The sequence below is a fragment of the Protopterus annectens genome, chromosome 12.part0 (assembly GCF_019279795.1).
Source record: "Protopterus annectens isolate FY-2018-M chromosome 12.part0, PAN1.0, whole genome shotgun sequence".
Taxonomy (NCBI): Eukaryota; Metazoa; Chordata; order Ceratodontiformes; family Protopteridae; genus Protopterus; species Protopterus annectens.
The window spans coordinates 33,860,981-33,879,082 of record NC_056746.1 but is presented as its reverse complement, the minus strand read 5'-3'; the positions used below and the strand labels follow the sequence as shown (position 1 = coordinate 33,879,082).

At 40.3% G+C, this 18,102-nt stretch overlaps 1 protein-coding gene across 1 annotated transcript in view; it reads left to right on the top strand.

Moving 5' to 3' along the window:
• Window positions 1-18,102, top strand: part of LOC122816124 — a 446,542-nt gene that overhangs the window by 385,307 nt on the left and 43,133 nt on the right. Inside the window, exon 10 of the mRNA XM_044088883.1 lies at window positions 7,471-7,552. Within this exon, the coding sequence (XP_043944818.1) occupies window positions 7,471-7,552 (82 nt within the window). The remainder of the gene's footprint in view (window positions 1-7,470; window positions 7,553-18,102) is intronic.

The window sequence follows — 18,102 nt, the reverse complement described above, 5'->3', positions numbered from 1 at the left end:
TCACAAACCATGAGACGCGCAGTTAGAAGCGTTTGAATATAAAGGAGCCAACTCACAAACAGATCAGTGATTATTCAAAGGTACATAAACTCTTTTAAATGATTTTTCAGTTGCTGAATAAGTGGTAAAGCAATCAAAACATTTGAAATAATTACTGAGATAAACAAAATGTCCGAAACTGAGACATACTGATAAAGGTATTTGAAATAAATGCAGCTGTGTCCGAAATAATTTCCGAAGTGTTAAAATATATGAAAAGGCTAGATCAACTGCATTTTTTCACAATGTACTACTTTTTTACATTACCTGAAACTTTTTGAGGTATCCAAAGTGTCCGGAGTGTTTGCAGTGTTAAAGTAACGGCTTTTCAGAGAGATTGTTGTGCATTTGAACATAATTACAAGTACCTGGTCTATACTTATATTTAAACTTATTTTGTTGTTGTAGTGGAGGGATTTTGCAACCTAGACTACTGGTGTTTGATAATAATATTGCTGATAATTGACGTGTGTTTGAGCAAAAATATGATATTTTCATACAGGCTGCATTTTCTGATAAAGTTGCACATAAAAAAGCATTCATACTTCTTAATTTAGGTGTTCATTTGTGTATGTACCTGCCATGTATGCAGGGGAGGGGGAGAACTGCCATATTGTGATACAGGCTGAAATGCAGGAAGACCCTGAGTGCTTAAAATGTAAATTTAGAGAAATGTGTAACCTCCAAATGAATACTATAATGGAAAGACATGTTTTACACAAGAAATCAAAAGCCTGGTGAAACTATAGCAGCATATATTACCGACTTAAGAAATAAAGCAAAAACATGCAGATTTGGTGATCTGAGTGATGAGATGATAAAAGACAGGCTTGTGTGTGGTATTAATAATGATGCAGTAAGAAAGATTTTGTTTTGAGACAATGATTTAATGTTGAGCAAAGCCATCAAGATTTGTCAAATACATGAGCTTACAGAAAAGCATACGAATATGCTTACGAATGAGAAAAACATGTATGGACTATCTGCCAATGCGAATGTTGATAGTGTACAACATAAAGCTAAGATGAAAAAGAAATATAAAATGAGTGGGGCCACAACAACCAACCTTATTGTTAACTGTCATAATTGTGGAGGCAGTCATGAACCTAAACAAGAAAAGTGCTTAGCTTTTGGTCAGCAGTGTCATAAATGTAAACATGGAATCATTTCAAAAGGCTTTGCAAGTGTAAAGTGGCACATCCTTTTATTAAAAGAGAGCAACTGAAGAAGCAAGCCGATCAGACAGAGAGCTGTGAGCAAACTTTCTATGTGGATTGTGCTCTGTCATTGATGAAGCAGTTAACACAATAGATTATCGGTTGGCAGCAAAGAGTAAAATATTTTGTACTGTTTGGATTAACATGAAACCTGCAGAGCTTAAAGTAGACACTGGATCCAAGTGCAATGTTATATCAGCACAAATGTTTGCTAAAGTAAAAGCTGGTGAGACACTTGATATAGCAAAGTGCGACAAACTAGTTGCTTATGGTGGTGAAGAGATTCAAACTGATGGTGCAGTAGTTCTCACATGCCATTCTGCTGAGAACAGAGATGACTTGCAGTTTTACATAGTCAAAAGTCACGTGCAGTCACTGTTAGGCCTCAAAGACAGTTTGAGATTGGGACTGATTTCATTTAATAATATAAGTCTGAACAACTGCGATAGTTTTAGACAGAATACTTTTAATGAATATGTTGATATCTCACAGACAAGCTTGGCAAACTTCCAGTCACATATTTCCTAAACTTAAACCATGAAGTAAGCCTAGTTGTCAAACCAGCAAGGAAGGTTCTGGTAGCAATGCAGAGCAAAGTAAAAGCAGAACTTGACAAAATGGTGAATTTAGGTTTCCTTACTCCAAAATGAAGAACCAACTGAATGGGTATCCTCCATGGTAGTAGCTGATAAGAAAAACTCAGATATTCGAATATGTATTGATACAAGAGATTTAAACAAAGCACTTGTGTCCTCATCATCCGATGTGCACAGTAGAAGAAGTAGCCGCTCTCATGCCAGATGTCACTGTTTTTTCAGTCCTAGATGCAAAAAGTTCCTTTTGGCAGATTTCGCTGGATCACAAATCTTCATTGTTAACCACTTTCAGTACACCTTTTGGAAGATACAAATTCTGGGGAATGCCATTTGGGATGTATTCTGCCAGTGAAGTATTTCGGCATGAAATGGAACACATTTTTTCTGGTTATCCATATGCTGTTATAGTGGGTCTATAGTAGATCACCAAAATGGCATTCTTGTGAACACCTATTCAGCGACCTGTAAACAGTGAAACTTGCTTCAGCAATTCGCTGAATTCACTAAGGGAAATAAAAAATGGTTGCCCAAAGGACAATGGACAACTACAGGACTTTGCCCTTTTCTCCACTGTAGTGCAATCTCGGAGTTGGTATATATAGTTGGGGGGGTGAAGCCCCCCACTTGAGTGGATTCGAGTCACGTAAATGTTGGTCCGTTGTGCTTCAGGCAACTATTTAGTTGCCCTTAGTAAATTCTGAGGAATTGCTGACACAATTTTCGCTGATTACGGTTCGCTGAATAGGTGTTCGCTGGAATAACATTTCGGTGAACTAATATAGACCCGTTATAGTAGATGACATTATTGTAGGAGCAATGGTGAAGTAGAACATGATAGAAACCTCAAGAAAGTTCTAGACCATGCTCATGAAGTAAATCTTAAACTGAATCTTCAAAAATGTAAATTCAGAATGAAAGAAGTTACTTATGTGGGTCATTTGTTTACAAGTTCTGGCTTACAACCAGATCCTTCTAAACAAACAGCAATTCTTGAGATACCAGTTCCATAAAATGTCACATCTTTACAATGTTTTCATGGTATAGTCAACTATTTAGGAAAGTTCATTCCAGACCTGAGTGAGCTTTCAGCACCGTTACATGAGCTGACATGCAAAAATATAAATTGCTCCTGGTTGGAACAACACCAAAAGCATTTGACGTTCTGAAACAGAAACTTGCCAATCCACCCACATTGAGATATTATGATGTTCACAAACATGTAACTCTTTCATGTGATGATTCAGAGTACGGACTTTGTGCAGCATGTCTTCAAGAAGACATACCGGTAGTCTATGTATCCAGAACTTTAACCCAAACTGAAATGCAGTATGTCCAAATTTAAAAAGAGCTTTTGGCAGTAGAATTCGCATGTTTGAAGTTCCATGGTTATATTTATGGCAGTTCTGTTTAAATAAAGACTGATCACCAACCTCTAGTTACAATTCTGAAAAAGCCAGTACATACAGCCCAGCATGCTTGCAATGCATGATGGTGAAATTGCAAAAGTACAATTTCAATATTGTCTATACAAAAGGCAAATTTCTGTACCTTGCTGATGCTTTGTCAAGAGTGCACATACAAACAACAGAACAACATGATAATGAAAAAGCAGACTTCGAAGTCATGGAAGTCTAACATTTTTCCTTATGCCTTGATGAAGTCAGAAATCATAAAGCTTCAAGACCCAGTTCTCCAGAAGCTGAAACATGTTATCAGTCAAGGATGGCCAGCACAACAAACCAGTTTACCACTTGACATACAGAAATATTTTCCTTACAGAGATGGGCTCATAATGGAAGATATGGAATCATCATGAAAGGTTCTAAAGTAGTAATTCCTACAGCATTACAACAGGAATATATCAAGATTTTGCATTGTGGTCACCTGGGTACTGATTCAACCAAAAGATGGGCAAGAGGCATTGTATTTTGGCCTTCTATGTCAAAAGATATAGAGAAGGAAACTCTAGCATGTTCTATTTGCAATAGTACTAGACTGCTCCAACAAAAAGAACTACTTTGGCTTAAACAGATTCCTAAATTACCATGGTCGACAGTTGCTACTGATATTTTTTAATGGAATTGTCAACACTACTTAGTGTTAGTAGACTCTTATTTGAATTGGTATGAAATTGACCTTCTTCCTAACTTAACGTCTAGCACTGTCATTACAAAACTGAAGAGACATTTTTCTGTTCATGGTAGTCCGCACAAAATTGTATCTGACAATAGTGCACAGTTTACAAGTCAGAAGTTCAAGAATTTTGCTGAGCCTTGGGACTTTCTTCATGTTACTAGTTGTCCAGAGTGTCCACAGTCTGAGGGATTAGCTCAGCATGCAGTTCAAAGTGCAAAATATTTATTTATTTTACATTTGTTTACTGGGATAGTCTGACTAAACAACATGTCCTTTTTCACCAGAGGCCCAGGGAGAAAAGCTGCACACAGAGAAATACACAAGAAAAAACATAGTTAAGAAAATACTTAACAGTCAATAGATTACAAATAGTAGTGTAAGTGAGGCAGTATCAGTAAAACAATGTATACAACTGATCGTAGTGTATAGGTTTCCAGAGACTGATAGCAAAGTATGTGCGAATAACGATACAACTGGAATAAAATGTACTTAATATACCAGGTGACAGAAAATGACATTGAGATATATTTACACATTTTTTGTCCGTTAGTAGAGTTCCCACTTGAGTGGGTACCTATAAGTTAATAGTAATAATAATATATAAATCAACAGTGAAGTCAAGGGTAGTAGTGTTAGTATGAAGAAAGGTTATCTAAGAGGAGTGAGAAATTCTTAATCTGGGGCAGAGCCCTATTTGTTGGAGAAATCCAGGAGAGATGGTACCAGTGTTTTTCTTAACCTACTTAATCTCAGAAACATTCCTCAAGATAATTTGCTTGGTTCACCTGCTCAGAGATTAATGTCCAGACAGACTAGAACAACTCTTCCAATCAGCAAACAATTATTGATTCCAAATGCAAAGAACAACAGAATGGTCAAGACTCAACTTTTGAAAAAACGCCAGTTTCAAAAGTTGTACTATGATAAATCCAGCAGACCTCTCAGACCATTAAGACACGGCGAGATTGTGTGAATGCAAACATGTAAAGAATATGACCGAGTGGGAATTGTCAAAATTATTTCTGAAGAACTGAGATCTTACATCATACAATCTGATGGAATGGATTTCAGAGGGAATCGAAGACACTACCAGTCTCCGAACCAGTGATGCAGCGGATTGCCTGTGCCAAAGACTACTTCTCAGAGTGACTCTACACTTGTTCAAATTCCAGAGGACAGTGTACTTTCTTCAAGTAATCCTGATGTAATTCCCAAATTCAAATTGTAAAAGAATCCCCAGAGACTGTCTCTGTTGCTAAAACCAGTCAAAATTTTTATTGACCAGATCGGGTAGAATTTCCAGACCCATTCCGAGATACACAGCGACTTGGACTTGAATGTATTTGTTGTTAAATGTTGATGTGATATCTAGTTTGTAAAAATATCTTATTCTCCTATCGCATGTCGAACAAATCAAAGAGGGAGGATGTAGATCGCTGTGCGTATTGTACCTAGTCAGCCACTGTAGCTAAATAACACATGGATATACATCACTGAGCATGTGCAAGATCAGTGCCATTTGTATAGTCAGAGTGAATGCAGGCATGAATGGAGATGCACATGTGAGTGCGTTTGAAGTAATGAGTCTGTCAGTTAGCTTAAATATATATTCAGGCTACAGCTCTTAATGTGTTTATGTACAATAAACAACTTAAACCAATCACAGTGCATCAGTGTCTCATCTGAATACAAGAGATATGCAACATTAATAACCTGAATTATTGAAAGATGTTTCAACAACTGTCCTTCTTCTCAGTATTTTGTTGCATTTTCAAAGGTGAGCTGTGCCTTTTTTTTAATGGCCATCTGCTTTTTTTAAAAACATGTTTGGAATGGACAACTGCTGGGAGTAGTCTACACAAATCAGGTGACACAAGTTTTTCATGCTCTGATTCCTGCATGATTGGAATATATTTCCACTGCCTTGTAGTGTTTAAAGATGTGTGTAAGTGCTTAACCATGGACTAATAAAGATTTTTGGAGAAAACGGCCTTTATTTGCCTTTTTCTTCTGGAGTAGAGATTCAGTAGTAAGGAGTAACTAAGGTTAACTGAATTCAGCTTAGAGTCTGTCCCTTTGGGACAGTTTAAGATAGTCCTAAAACATCACTGGTTTAGATAGAATAGACATCTGCACAGGCAAACTAATGAGTTCTTCAAGTCTGTTTGTACTGTAAATATCTTATGTGTTTTGTGTTTGATGTTACTGCAACCGTATTTCAAACGTTTATCTGGAATCTGTTGTCTTTACAGTGTTTTGAAATAAGCTAATAAAAAACATTAACAATAAAATAATTTAATCCAGTTAACTTATTCTTTAAAACAAGAGTACATTATTTCATGTGATGGTATAAATGATAGTTTCTCTTTTTTTGTTGTGTGTGTATGTGCGTGCACATGTGTGTGTGTGTGTGTGTGTGTGTGTGTGTGTGTGTGTGTGTGTGTGTGTGTGTGTGTGTGTGTGTGTGTGCATGCATGCTTGTGTGTGTGTGTGTGTGTGTGTGTGTGTGTGTGTGTGTGTGTGTGTGTGTGTGTGTGTGTGTGTGTGTGTGTGTGTTATTCATTAAAGGCTTCATTCCACCAGGAATATGTTCTGCTGTGTTTGGCATAGTTTTCAGTTAACCGATTTTGCTTGCAAGCAATGTTAGTTAAGGTCTATAGTATACATGTTGCTTACAATACAAGCTCTATTAACAGATATTATTTTTTACATATAGCCATTTGTTGTTCTGGTTTTGTCCTAATGGAAAGACTTTTTTCAGTGTAACACAGAATGATCATATGCTTCTGAACACTGCACTATACATTTTGGCTTTCTTAATGTTTAGCTGATGTCTTTGAAACTGGTTTACTACAGAGAAAGTTAGTCCAACAGCTAATACATGCTTAGTTTTTCATTTCCAGTGATCCTTTTGTGCAACTACCTTTGTGTCAGATATGCACTACAACTACCTCTGTGTCAGATATGCACTACAACTACCTTTGTGTCAGATATGCACTACAACTACCTTTGTGTCAGATAAGCACTACAACTACCTTTGTGTTAGATATGCACTACAACTACCTTTGTGTCAGATATGTACAACAACTACCTTTGTGTCAGATATGCACTACAACTACCTTTGTGTCAGATATGCACTACAACTACCTTTGTGTCAGATATGTACTACAACTACCTTTGTGTCAGATATGTACAACAACTACCTTTGTGTCAGATATGCACTACAACTACCTTTGTGTCAGATATGTACTACAACTACCTTTGTGTCAGATATGCACTACAACTACCTTTGTGTCAGATATGCACTACAACTACCTTTGTGTCAGATATGTACTACAACTACCTTTGTGTCAGATATGTACTACAACTACCTTTGTGTCAGCTATGTACTAACTAGTACCAGTTTCCTTGAAATATATTTTGAATAGTATGTTGTTGTAAAGCTAATTCATTTATCAAATAATTTTGTTTTATAATTCTAGCAAAGCATTTCAGTATACAGTGTCACAGAATATCCCACTTCTACTCAGTTATCTACCAAGCACAGCTGAAATCGCAACAGAGGTAACGTGTTTGTTTATAGTAATATGTATAAAGAACACTGATATCCAAAGGCCTACTTTTGATTAAATTTTACTTAACTGTGATTCTTCTTGCAAAATTGTTTAGGAAAAGGTTGTAATTTCACAAGGTTTTGAACAGAGGTGTGACTTATTGTACAAAAGTCTGTTGATGTTACAACTGATCCCTGCATTTGGAATTGCTGAGTCTTTGTACGTTGGTACTAGAAGAATCTTTTATTATATCATAAATGAAAATATCTTAGAAGGTTAATCAACTTATGGTGCATCAGTGTCATTTTATATCTGAGATGGTCTGACGGAATGTAATTGAGACTGGCTTATCTTGTTTTGTCTATATCTTAACATTATTAATTGAAAAGCAAAGTATTTGCTAAGCATTAGCATGTGAGCAGTAAACAATATTGACTAAATATTGACTATGTTACAATAAAAAGCTAAAGAAGACATTGAGAATGTCTAAGTACTCGAGATAATTTCTGATTGTAATAGAAGTTATTTACTCAGTTCTTACTACTACTACTACGCTCCTGTTTCTTAGCTTTATATATATATATATATATATATATATATATATATATATATATATATATATATATATAGTTGTTAAAGTTAGTTTACTTAAGTTAGAGAACTTCTTTATCCTTGCCCTGTATAAGTTAGAGGGCTTCCCCCTTCTTTCTCTCTTCCAGGCATAGCCCATTTACGTTAGAGGGCTGTGACCACCCCTTTTTTTTCTTTCTCTTTACATTTGTAGTTGATTGTTGAACTACTGTTGTAGTTGCTGTTATTATTATTGCTAAAAAAATGTTCTAGCCTTTTTGCTTACTGTTATACTTTGTGTTTAAAATGTCCTCTAAAGATTCAAAACCTTCTGGGTTTAGGAAATGTGAGAAATGTGGACAGAAAATGTCCCTTATGGATAGACACACTATTTGCATGTATTGCTTAGAAGCTGTCCATCTCCAGGAGTCTTGTTCAGTATGTCACTCCTTCAGTCACAGGGCTCTTCTGGAAAGGAAAAAGAAAATTAATCCTAAGAGGTCTCTTAAAAAACCCTTCTCGGAAGCAATACAAGAAGGTCCGGGTTCATCAAAATCTGATAAGTCTCCTTCCTCTAGATCTGACAAATCCAGAGTTTCCTCTTCCAGTGAAATCCATCAGAGCCTTCCAAAAAAATTACAAAAATTTCCTCACTAGTTCCTAAGCCTGTCAGAGCCGAGAAACCTACTGCACCGACACCATCAGTCTTGGTGTCGGTGGAGTTCGAGTTGTGGACCCAGTCCCATGTATTGGAGCCATTTTCCCCTACTCTTAGATGTCCTATTCTCCAGCCTTCAAAGTCTCCAGCCCCTTCCACTCGGTCTTCCAGGAGCCTATCCGATGATGATGTGAATCAAGTGGTGCAGAGGCTGTTAAGGACACCGGCGGTGGCCAAGCTGTTATCAGATCGAACCTCGAGGGCTTTAGATCCGACCACATCTTCCGCTTCTACTTTGATTCCTCCTCTGATCTGACCATGGACCTCCAAGTTGGAATGTCCTGAGCTGATATTGGTGGAACTCTCAAAACTGAGACCTATTACGGGATCTTCAGATCCAGTCATTGCTCTGACATCCTCAGTTCCATCAGAGCTCGAGGAGTCTAGGAGTCGATGCTCTTCAGTCAGGTCTGGGGAGGCGAGTTGGATCGGACAGTTGTCAAATCCGAACTTGCCCCTTGGGTCATTGGCTTAGGTAAGCTCGACTCCTACCTCAGCCTTGGATCCATTCTCCTTGATTCCAGGGATTCCCTCAGTTTCTTCAGATCCAGGGATTTCCTTGGAACAGGGGCGGGGGGGCTTTTGAGGTGATGAAAGTGCTGTCTCTACAGGCAGTTCCACAGTCATCTCTGGACGTTCTTCCCCCAAAGTCACCGGTGTCTGCTTCTATAACCTTGTATCCACAGCGATGCGGAGATCCTAAGCCTCAGTATGCCCCACAGGGTGCTCACCACTCTTCTGACACCCCTTCAAAGATGTCCCTTGGAAGAGGCTATGTAAGAGGAAGCATTTAGACTCTTCAGAGGAGTCCATCACTTCAGATACAGACCTCAATGAAGCCAAAGGGTCCCCACGGTCACCTCCTGATGATGTCTCCTTTGGAGACATCTTAGAAATACTTAGAGAGGCGGCTGGAAGTCCACCAACCCTTCAGCAGAGAAGTCCATGTACCCGAAGGCTTTTAGATCTCACCCTTTCTCCACTGGGGTGTCTCCGCCTTTTGACGAACTTCTGGATTTAGTTTCTCGAAAGGTGTGTGAGTCTCCAGATTCAGTGGAACCTGTTCCTTGGAGGCCAAATAAGTTCATCACCTCCCCCTCAGACAAACACTTTTTAACTTAGGGAATCCCAGTTGATGCTATGGTGGTGGCAGCAGTCACCAAGAAGGAACTTTTAGAAATTACTTCTGTTCATCCACCAAACAAGGAGTCTCGCACAATAGACAGGTATGGAAAGTGCATTTTCTCTTCAGGAACCTTTGCTTTTAGATCGCTGAATTATTGGACCTACTTTACAAGACTACAGTGCGATCTTTTTTTTTTAATTTCTCCAAGTCTTTTGGGTTTCTAATACTATAATGGGAATGGACCCCATTCCTAAGTCAAAGTATGATTAAAGTTCATGAAATTAGTATTGTTTCACTCTTTGATATCAGCCAGAAGTGCTCTTCGCAGCACCCGCAATGTGCCCAATAATGACTCCTTCTGCAGCTCATATGGAGTTACATGTATTGGTAACATATCTAAATATGATTATAAATTATTTTTATAAGACCCATTGCTCCTACTACTATTGGAACTGTCTGGGTATCTTTCTTCCACATTGCTCTTGTTTCTGCCTGCAGATCCTGATATTTTATGATTTTGTGTCTCTCTGTACGCAAGACATTGTAGTCACTGGGTGTGACAATTTCAATGATCAATGCTACTCTTATCTTCTTTTGTTTGCCCACTATATCCAGTTTTCTACCATCTATCTTTTGAACTGTTGGTATTGGATGATCCCATGTGATGTAGACATCTTCATTTTCTGTGATGCTTTGTGGCTCATGTTTCCAGTGTTTTTCGGCCACTTCAGTATTGTAATGTTTGCACAATCCCCAGTGCAACAGTCTCACCACATTATTATGCCTTTCAGTATACAGTCCTTCTGGCATTAGTATGTCACAACCAGCAACGAGGTGTGCAACTGTTTCCAATTCAGTTTTACTAAACCTACATTTGTCTGTTTCTCCCACATGTTCAATGGACTTTATAAACCAACGTGTACACAGCCCACTGTCTTAGGCCTCCAATATTAACCTTTCATCTCTTGGTTTGAATTCGCCTCTCCTTAACCATTCCTATGTTCATTCCTGATCAACATGGGGTTCTTCCAGAAGTTTTCTGTACTTGCAACTATATTTATGCTTTTTCCACATTTCTTACCTTCTCATCTCATCATTCACCTTATATTCTTTGTTTTGATATTTGGCACATTCAGTTGCTGCCTGATTTTTATCTACTTCTGGTTTGATTTCCATTCCTGCTTGATGTTGATAAGCTTCTGCTAGATTAAGCAGGGGAGTCGTCTAAGATTTATTCTCATGTTTCAAAGCTTTCACTACGTTTGGGTCTTGCAGCAGATATGTGTGGAGTCCCTCGATTGCCGATCTATACATATAATCAATTTCAAGGAGGCCCATCCATCCTTTGGAATGCGGAATATATAATCTTGGTATGCAATGATTTTTATAAATCATTTGCTGAGCATGAAGCATCTTTCTTGTTTTCCTATCTAATCTATTCAACATGTTTTGAGGCCAGTCAATCACTCCAAAACTGTAAGTTAGAAAGGTAGGAAGAGCAAATTGGTTTATTGCTTGGATTTTGTTCCCAGATTTCAATGCTGCTTTCAGGATTAATTTAAGTCTTCTAAAGTATTCCTTACTAAGTTTTACTTGCATTTGTTCATGTTTTATGAAGGAGTTAGGAGGTACTTTCCAAGGTTCAGCAGCTGAAGGGGTGTCAGAGAAAGTTTCCTCTCAGCTCCCTACCTTAAATTCAGTGGTAAACTCTTCCATGAGGCTGATTTCTTATGCAGCAGATGGAGCGAGTATACCAGCAGGTTCAGGAATATCCCTAAGGAGACATTCTTGGATGCGCTTGTGTGACTTTGCAGAACCCTTTAAATCTTCTTTTTGGCTCGTCTGTGTTCGGGCCCAAAGTCAAAGACACACTAACCAGGTGTGAACAAGAAGGGAAGACTCTCTCTGCCATAGGAGTCTGTTTTTTTCCTACCTACCAGACCATACCCCAAAGGTCAGAAAGGAAGTGGAAGAATGTGGTTTCAAAAATCCCAGTGAGCTTTCCAGGACATGTGGTGAATCTTCCCCTAGGAGCAGAAGGGGAAGTAGTAATGGAAGATGCCAACCACGCAGCAGAGGGGGTCTGCAAAATCAGGGCGACAGAGAATCTTTCTTTGGTAAGCCCATTCAGCACTCCTGAGTGGAGGCCCACCTGTCCATCTCTGGAGGTAGTCAGGGGTCACTTATATTTGTACCAAGAAGCCTGGCTACGAATAACAAAAGACAAGTGGGTACAAAGTATCATATCCAGAGGTTACTTCATACCCTTTTCCTTCCCCGTCCCAAACATAAAAAAGATCCCAGACGTTCCACCCAGTCAAAGGGAACAGGCAATGCTAGAAATTCGAAGGTTGCTAGACAAAAGAGTCATCCAAACAGTCCCCGCAGATGAAATAGGATCTGGAACTTACTCAAGTTTCTTTTTAGTTCCAAGGAAAACAGGGGACTGGAGACCAGTTCCGGATCTCAGCAATCTAAACAAATCTGGAAGAAAGTCCAAGTTACGGATGGTAACACTGCAGTCAGTACTTCCTTTTCTGGGACAAGATGATTGGATGTGCTCAATAGACCTCCAAGATGCGTACTACCACATAAGATTGGACAGGCTATCCAGGAGGCACCTGTTCTTTCAGCTGGGAGCCAGTCACTACCAATTTCAAGCTTTACCCTTTGGCCTCACAACAGCCCCCAGAGTGTTCACCAAATGCATGGCAGTAGTCACGGCTCACTTGAGGTGCCTAGGATTCTGGGTGTTTCCATATTTAGATGACTGGCTCCTAACCACCACCACCGAGCATCTACTATTAAAAGCAAGAAACACCACCTTGCAGCTCTGCTCTCACCTGGGAATTACAATAAATTATGAGAAATCTGCCTTGCTGCCTTTTCAGCGTATCATTTTTATAGGAGCAGAATTGGACACAACCAGGATGATGGCCAAACTTCCTCCAGAAAGAGTACAAGTTCTACGATGTCAGGTTGTAAATCTTCTTTCAAAGAAAAAAACACAAGCAAGGACAGTCCTGAAAGACTTGGGGACCATGGCAGCAGCAATAACTTTGATCTCATAAGCACGCCTGCACATGGGAATTCAACAGTGGCTATGGGCACGCCTGCACATGGGAATTCAACAGTGGCTATGGGCACGCCTGCACATGGGAATTCAACAGTGGCTATGGGCACGCCTGCACATGGGAATTCAACAGTGGCTATGGGCACGCCTGCACATGGGAACTCAACAGTGGCTATGGGCACGCCTGCACATGGGAATTCAACAGTGGCTATGGGCACGCCTGCACATGGGAATTCAACAGTGGCTATGGGCACGCCTGCACGTGGGAATTCAACAGTGGCTATGGGCACGCCTGTACATGGGAATTCAGCAGTGGCTATGGGCACGCCTGCACATGGGAATTCAACAGTGGCTATGGGCACGCCTGCACATGGGAATTCAACAGTGGCTATGGGCACGCCTGCACATGGGAATTCAACAGTGGCTATGGGCACGCCTGCACATGGGAATTCAACAGTGGCTATGGGCACGCCTGCACATGGGAATTCAACAGTGGCTATGGGCACGCCTGCACATGGGAATTCAACAGTGGCTATGGGCACGCCTGCACGTGGGAATTCAACAGTGGCTATGGGCACGCCTGCACGTGGGAATTCAACAGTGGCTATGGGCACGCCTGCATGTGGGAATTCAGCAGTGGCTATGGGCACGCCTGCATGTGGGAATTCAGCAGTGGCTATGGGCACGCCTGCACATGGGAATTCAACAGTGGCTATGGGCACGCCTGCACATGGGAATTCAACAGTGGCTATGGGCACGCCTGCACATGGGAATTCAACGGTGGCTATGGGCACGCCTGCACATGGGAATTCAACGGTGGCTATGGGCACGCCTGCACATGGGAATTCAACGGTGGCTATGGGCACGCCTGCACATGGGAATTCAACGGTGGCTATGGGCACGCCTGCACATGGGAATTCAACAGTGGCTATGGGCACGCCTGCACATGGGAATTCAACAGTGGCTATGGGCACGCCTACACATGGGAATTCAACAGTGGCTATGGGCACGCCTGCACATGGGAATTCAGCAGTGGCTATGGGCACGCCTGCACATGGGAATTCAACAGTGGCTATGGGCATGCCTGCACATGGGAATTCAACAGTGGCTATGGGCACGCCTGCACATGGGAATTCAGCAGTGGCTATGGGCACGCCTGCACATGGGAATTCAGCAGTGGCTATGGGCACGCCTGCACATGGGAATTCAACAGTGGCTATGGGCATGCCTGCACATGGAAATTCAACAGTGGCTATGGGCTACTCAGTGGTTGATGCAGGAACTGCCTATGTCCTATGAAGTAGTGATAACAGAATCTTCCAGAAAAGACCTTCGTTGGTGGCTTTACTCCACTCATGTGATGCTAGGCTAACCATTTGTGCTTCCCCAACCATTAGCCACAGTGACCATGGACGCCTCTCAGATGGGGGGGGTATTACCTGGGCAAGACAGTCCAAGGCACTTGGCAGGATCATGAGGCCCATTTGCACATCAATGTCCTAGAAATGAGAGCGGTGTTACTGGCATTGCAAGCATTCCCAGGACTCTCTTCCGCTGGGAACTATTGCAAAACAGACAGACAACATGTTACTTGTATGGTATATAAACAAACAAGGAGGAACCAGATCTTACCCCCTTTGTTGAGAGGCCCTAAGTGTATGGGAGTGGGTGACCTCCTCCCAGCACTTTCTGATAGCAATGCATATCCTTGGGAAATCCAACGTGATAGCAGACAAACTCAGCAGAGCGATTCTGATGCCTCAGGAGTGGTCCCTAAAACAGGAAGTAAAGGAAAAGATTTTCCGCAAATGGGGCCAGCCTTGCTGTCACCTTTTTGCGACATCCAGGAATGCCAAATGCAGTGGCTATTTTGCCCTTATCCCCCCTCTGGGGGAGTCACCAAGAGATGCACTTGTTCACGATTGGCCCTCAGGACTCCTTTAAGCTTTTTCTCCCTTCCCTTTAATATCCAAAGTTCTGAAAAAAGTTAATTGCTTGGGAAAGGACTTGATACTCATCGCCCCATATTGGCTTCATTAAATCTGGCTTCCCCTCCTGTGGCATCATGTTTGGAAGGAGCCTTGGATTCTGGACCCAGTTCCAGACCTTCTGACTCATGCATCAGGAACACTCCATCCTTCCCATAAAACTCTCAAATTGACAGCTTGGCTGCTCCAATTCCAACCATAGCCAGGTTTCCTGACCTCTCTTCATCAGTTAAACATCCTAATATCTTCCTGTAAGGCTTCAAAGAGATAAATAAATAGAAGCAAATGGAAAAGATTCACGTTATGGGCTTCTCATAATCGTATTGACCTGTTTTCTGCCCCAGTCAATTCCATACTTGAATTCTTAGCAAAACTTTTCAATGAAGGCACAGCCGCAGCTACTATTAGAGCTCAGCTCGCAGCAATATACAGTTTCCATTTAGGTGAATCTGACCTCAATATTATGTCTCACAGACTGTGTAAAGCCTTTCTTAAAGGTACCTTATTATTAAGACGACCTGTCAAATACCCTCCAACACCACTGGATTTAAATTTTGTCCTATCTCGTTTAATTTTTCCCCTATATGAGCCAGCATCAACTTGTGAACTCAAATTCTTGACATGGAAAACTGTTTTCTTGATAGCAGTTACTTCTGTTAGAAGAGTGTCAGAGCTGCAAGCCTTGTCAATAAAGCCCCCCTACTTGCTGTCCCATAGAGACAGGGTCTCCTTATGAGCAAATCCTTCCTTTTTGCCAAAAGTATGTTCAGAATGAAATTTGAACCAATCCATAGAACTGCCAGTCTTTTATCCAAATTACAAAAATAAAGCAGAATACATGCTACACCAACTGGATGTACACAGACAATTGCATTTCTACACAGGACTAAGGACTACAGAATATCTGACCAACTATTTATATCTTATTCAGATTCAAAGAAAGGTTACACTTTGGAAATGGCTTTCAGATTGCATAACTTTTGTTTATAAATCTCAGAACAGAGATCTTCCCCACAGAGTTAAAGCCCACTCTACAAAAGCCATTGCAACCTCTTCCAAATGTATGGCTAGATTACCAATTGATACCATTTTTGCTGTGGCAACATGGGCAAGACCGCATACCTTTATCACCCATTACAAAGTCAATTTGGCCTCCAGGAACAGGGCCTGTTTTGGTTCTACGATTCTGAAGAATATTCTCCCTTGAGCCACCCAAGAAAGATGGTGCTTGGGACTCTGTCTCATCCTGGTAAGAATGAAGACAAGACAGAGCAACAACACATAAAGACGTTATGTACTCACCATGGCATTCTATGTGTGTTGTCCATCTTCGCCTTCATTCTTACATCCCACCCTACTTCCCCCCAGCGTTTTTACTCCTGGAGTTGCTACAATTGGATATTATTAAGCTCTGACATTCTTTATTGCTATCTAAGGTATTAAGCTGTCTTTATTTTGTATTCCTCTTTTATAACTGCAAACAAGATCTGGGGAGCTTTCCTAGTGCATGCTGGGATAGGGTTTGGCCACGAGCTAGTGGAAGACCTCAAGCTTGTATATAAAGTCGAGTCGGATCCGAGGATCGGATCTGGACCCATCCTGGTAAGAATGAAGGTGAAGATGGAAAACACACATGGAACATTATGGTGAGTGCATAACTTCTTTTTTTTGTTTTTCTTTTGGTAATCACAAATGGAACCTATTGGCTTATATTTGCAATTAATTTTTGATGATTTTGGTGGCAATTAATGGTAATTGCTGATGAGTTTGTTTGATGTTTTGTGTTTTGATGAGACGCATCAGTGATTATTCATTATAAACTCATATATAAGACAAAGTGTGTGTGTGTATATTTACACACACACATATATATATATATATATATATATATATATATATATATATATATTTATATGTATCGGTCTACTTTGTTTTGTGGAATCTCATTTCACTTAATTTCATTTCATCCCGACCACATCGCTGAAAACACAAATTGCTGAAAACTCATTTCACTGAACTGCAGTCAGTACATATGGTACTGTGTAAAGTACTGTAAGGCAAGTAAAATGTATATGCCCTTTTTCCCCACTGTAGTACAATCCTGGAGTTAGTATATATAGTTAGGAGGGTGTGGGGGGGGGACTTCAAAACAATACATTTTAAACAACAGACATGCATAGTTGCAACACCAATGACTAATTCTCTCCAGAAGACAATATGTACTCAAACTAAGTGGGGGGGCTATACCCCATCACACCAGCCCACCACACACCCCCTAACTATATATACTAACTCCAGGATCATACTACAGTGGGGAAAAGGGCATATACCTTTTACTTGCCTTACAGTGCTCTACACAGTGCCATATATACTGACTGCAGTTCAGTGAGATGAGATTCAGTGAAATGAGATTCAACGAAACAAAGTAGACCCATATATATATATATATATATATATATATATATATATATATATCTATATGGGATCTGTACAGATCCCCGACGGCACTTTCTGCCGAAGCAGAAATCACCGAACATACTTAACCGAAAGTGTTGTTCACCAAAGCAGCACTTTCGGATAAGTATGCTCGTTGTGCTGGTTGCACTACGGTGCGGTTAAGGGAAAATTCCCTTTTCCCCACTGTAGTGCGATCTCGGAGAGAGAATATAAAAGTAGGTGGGTGTAGGGTGGCTTGCCCCCCTGCATAAAAGAAGATTTATTGTTTTTTTTTTTTCTAACGCACATTAATGAAAGTGTTTTTTTGGTGAAAGCGCTTTTGTTAAAGTGCGTTCGGTTATTTTGGATTTGGACTATTTAACTTTCGTTCAATAGTCCTAGATCCATCCATATATATATATATATATATATATATATATATATATATATATATATATATATATATATGTGTGTGTGTGTGTGTGTGTGTGTGTGAGGGTGCTGAAAACTTCTGTGCCCAACCTAGAAGGGAATGACGTGGCGCCATGAATCTTAAAAATTATTCAACATATTCTCCCCGAAGTTCAACACACTTGTCACATGGTGTCTGAAGTTTCTGAAACTCTGCCAAAAAAGTTTGGAGTCTGGT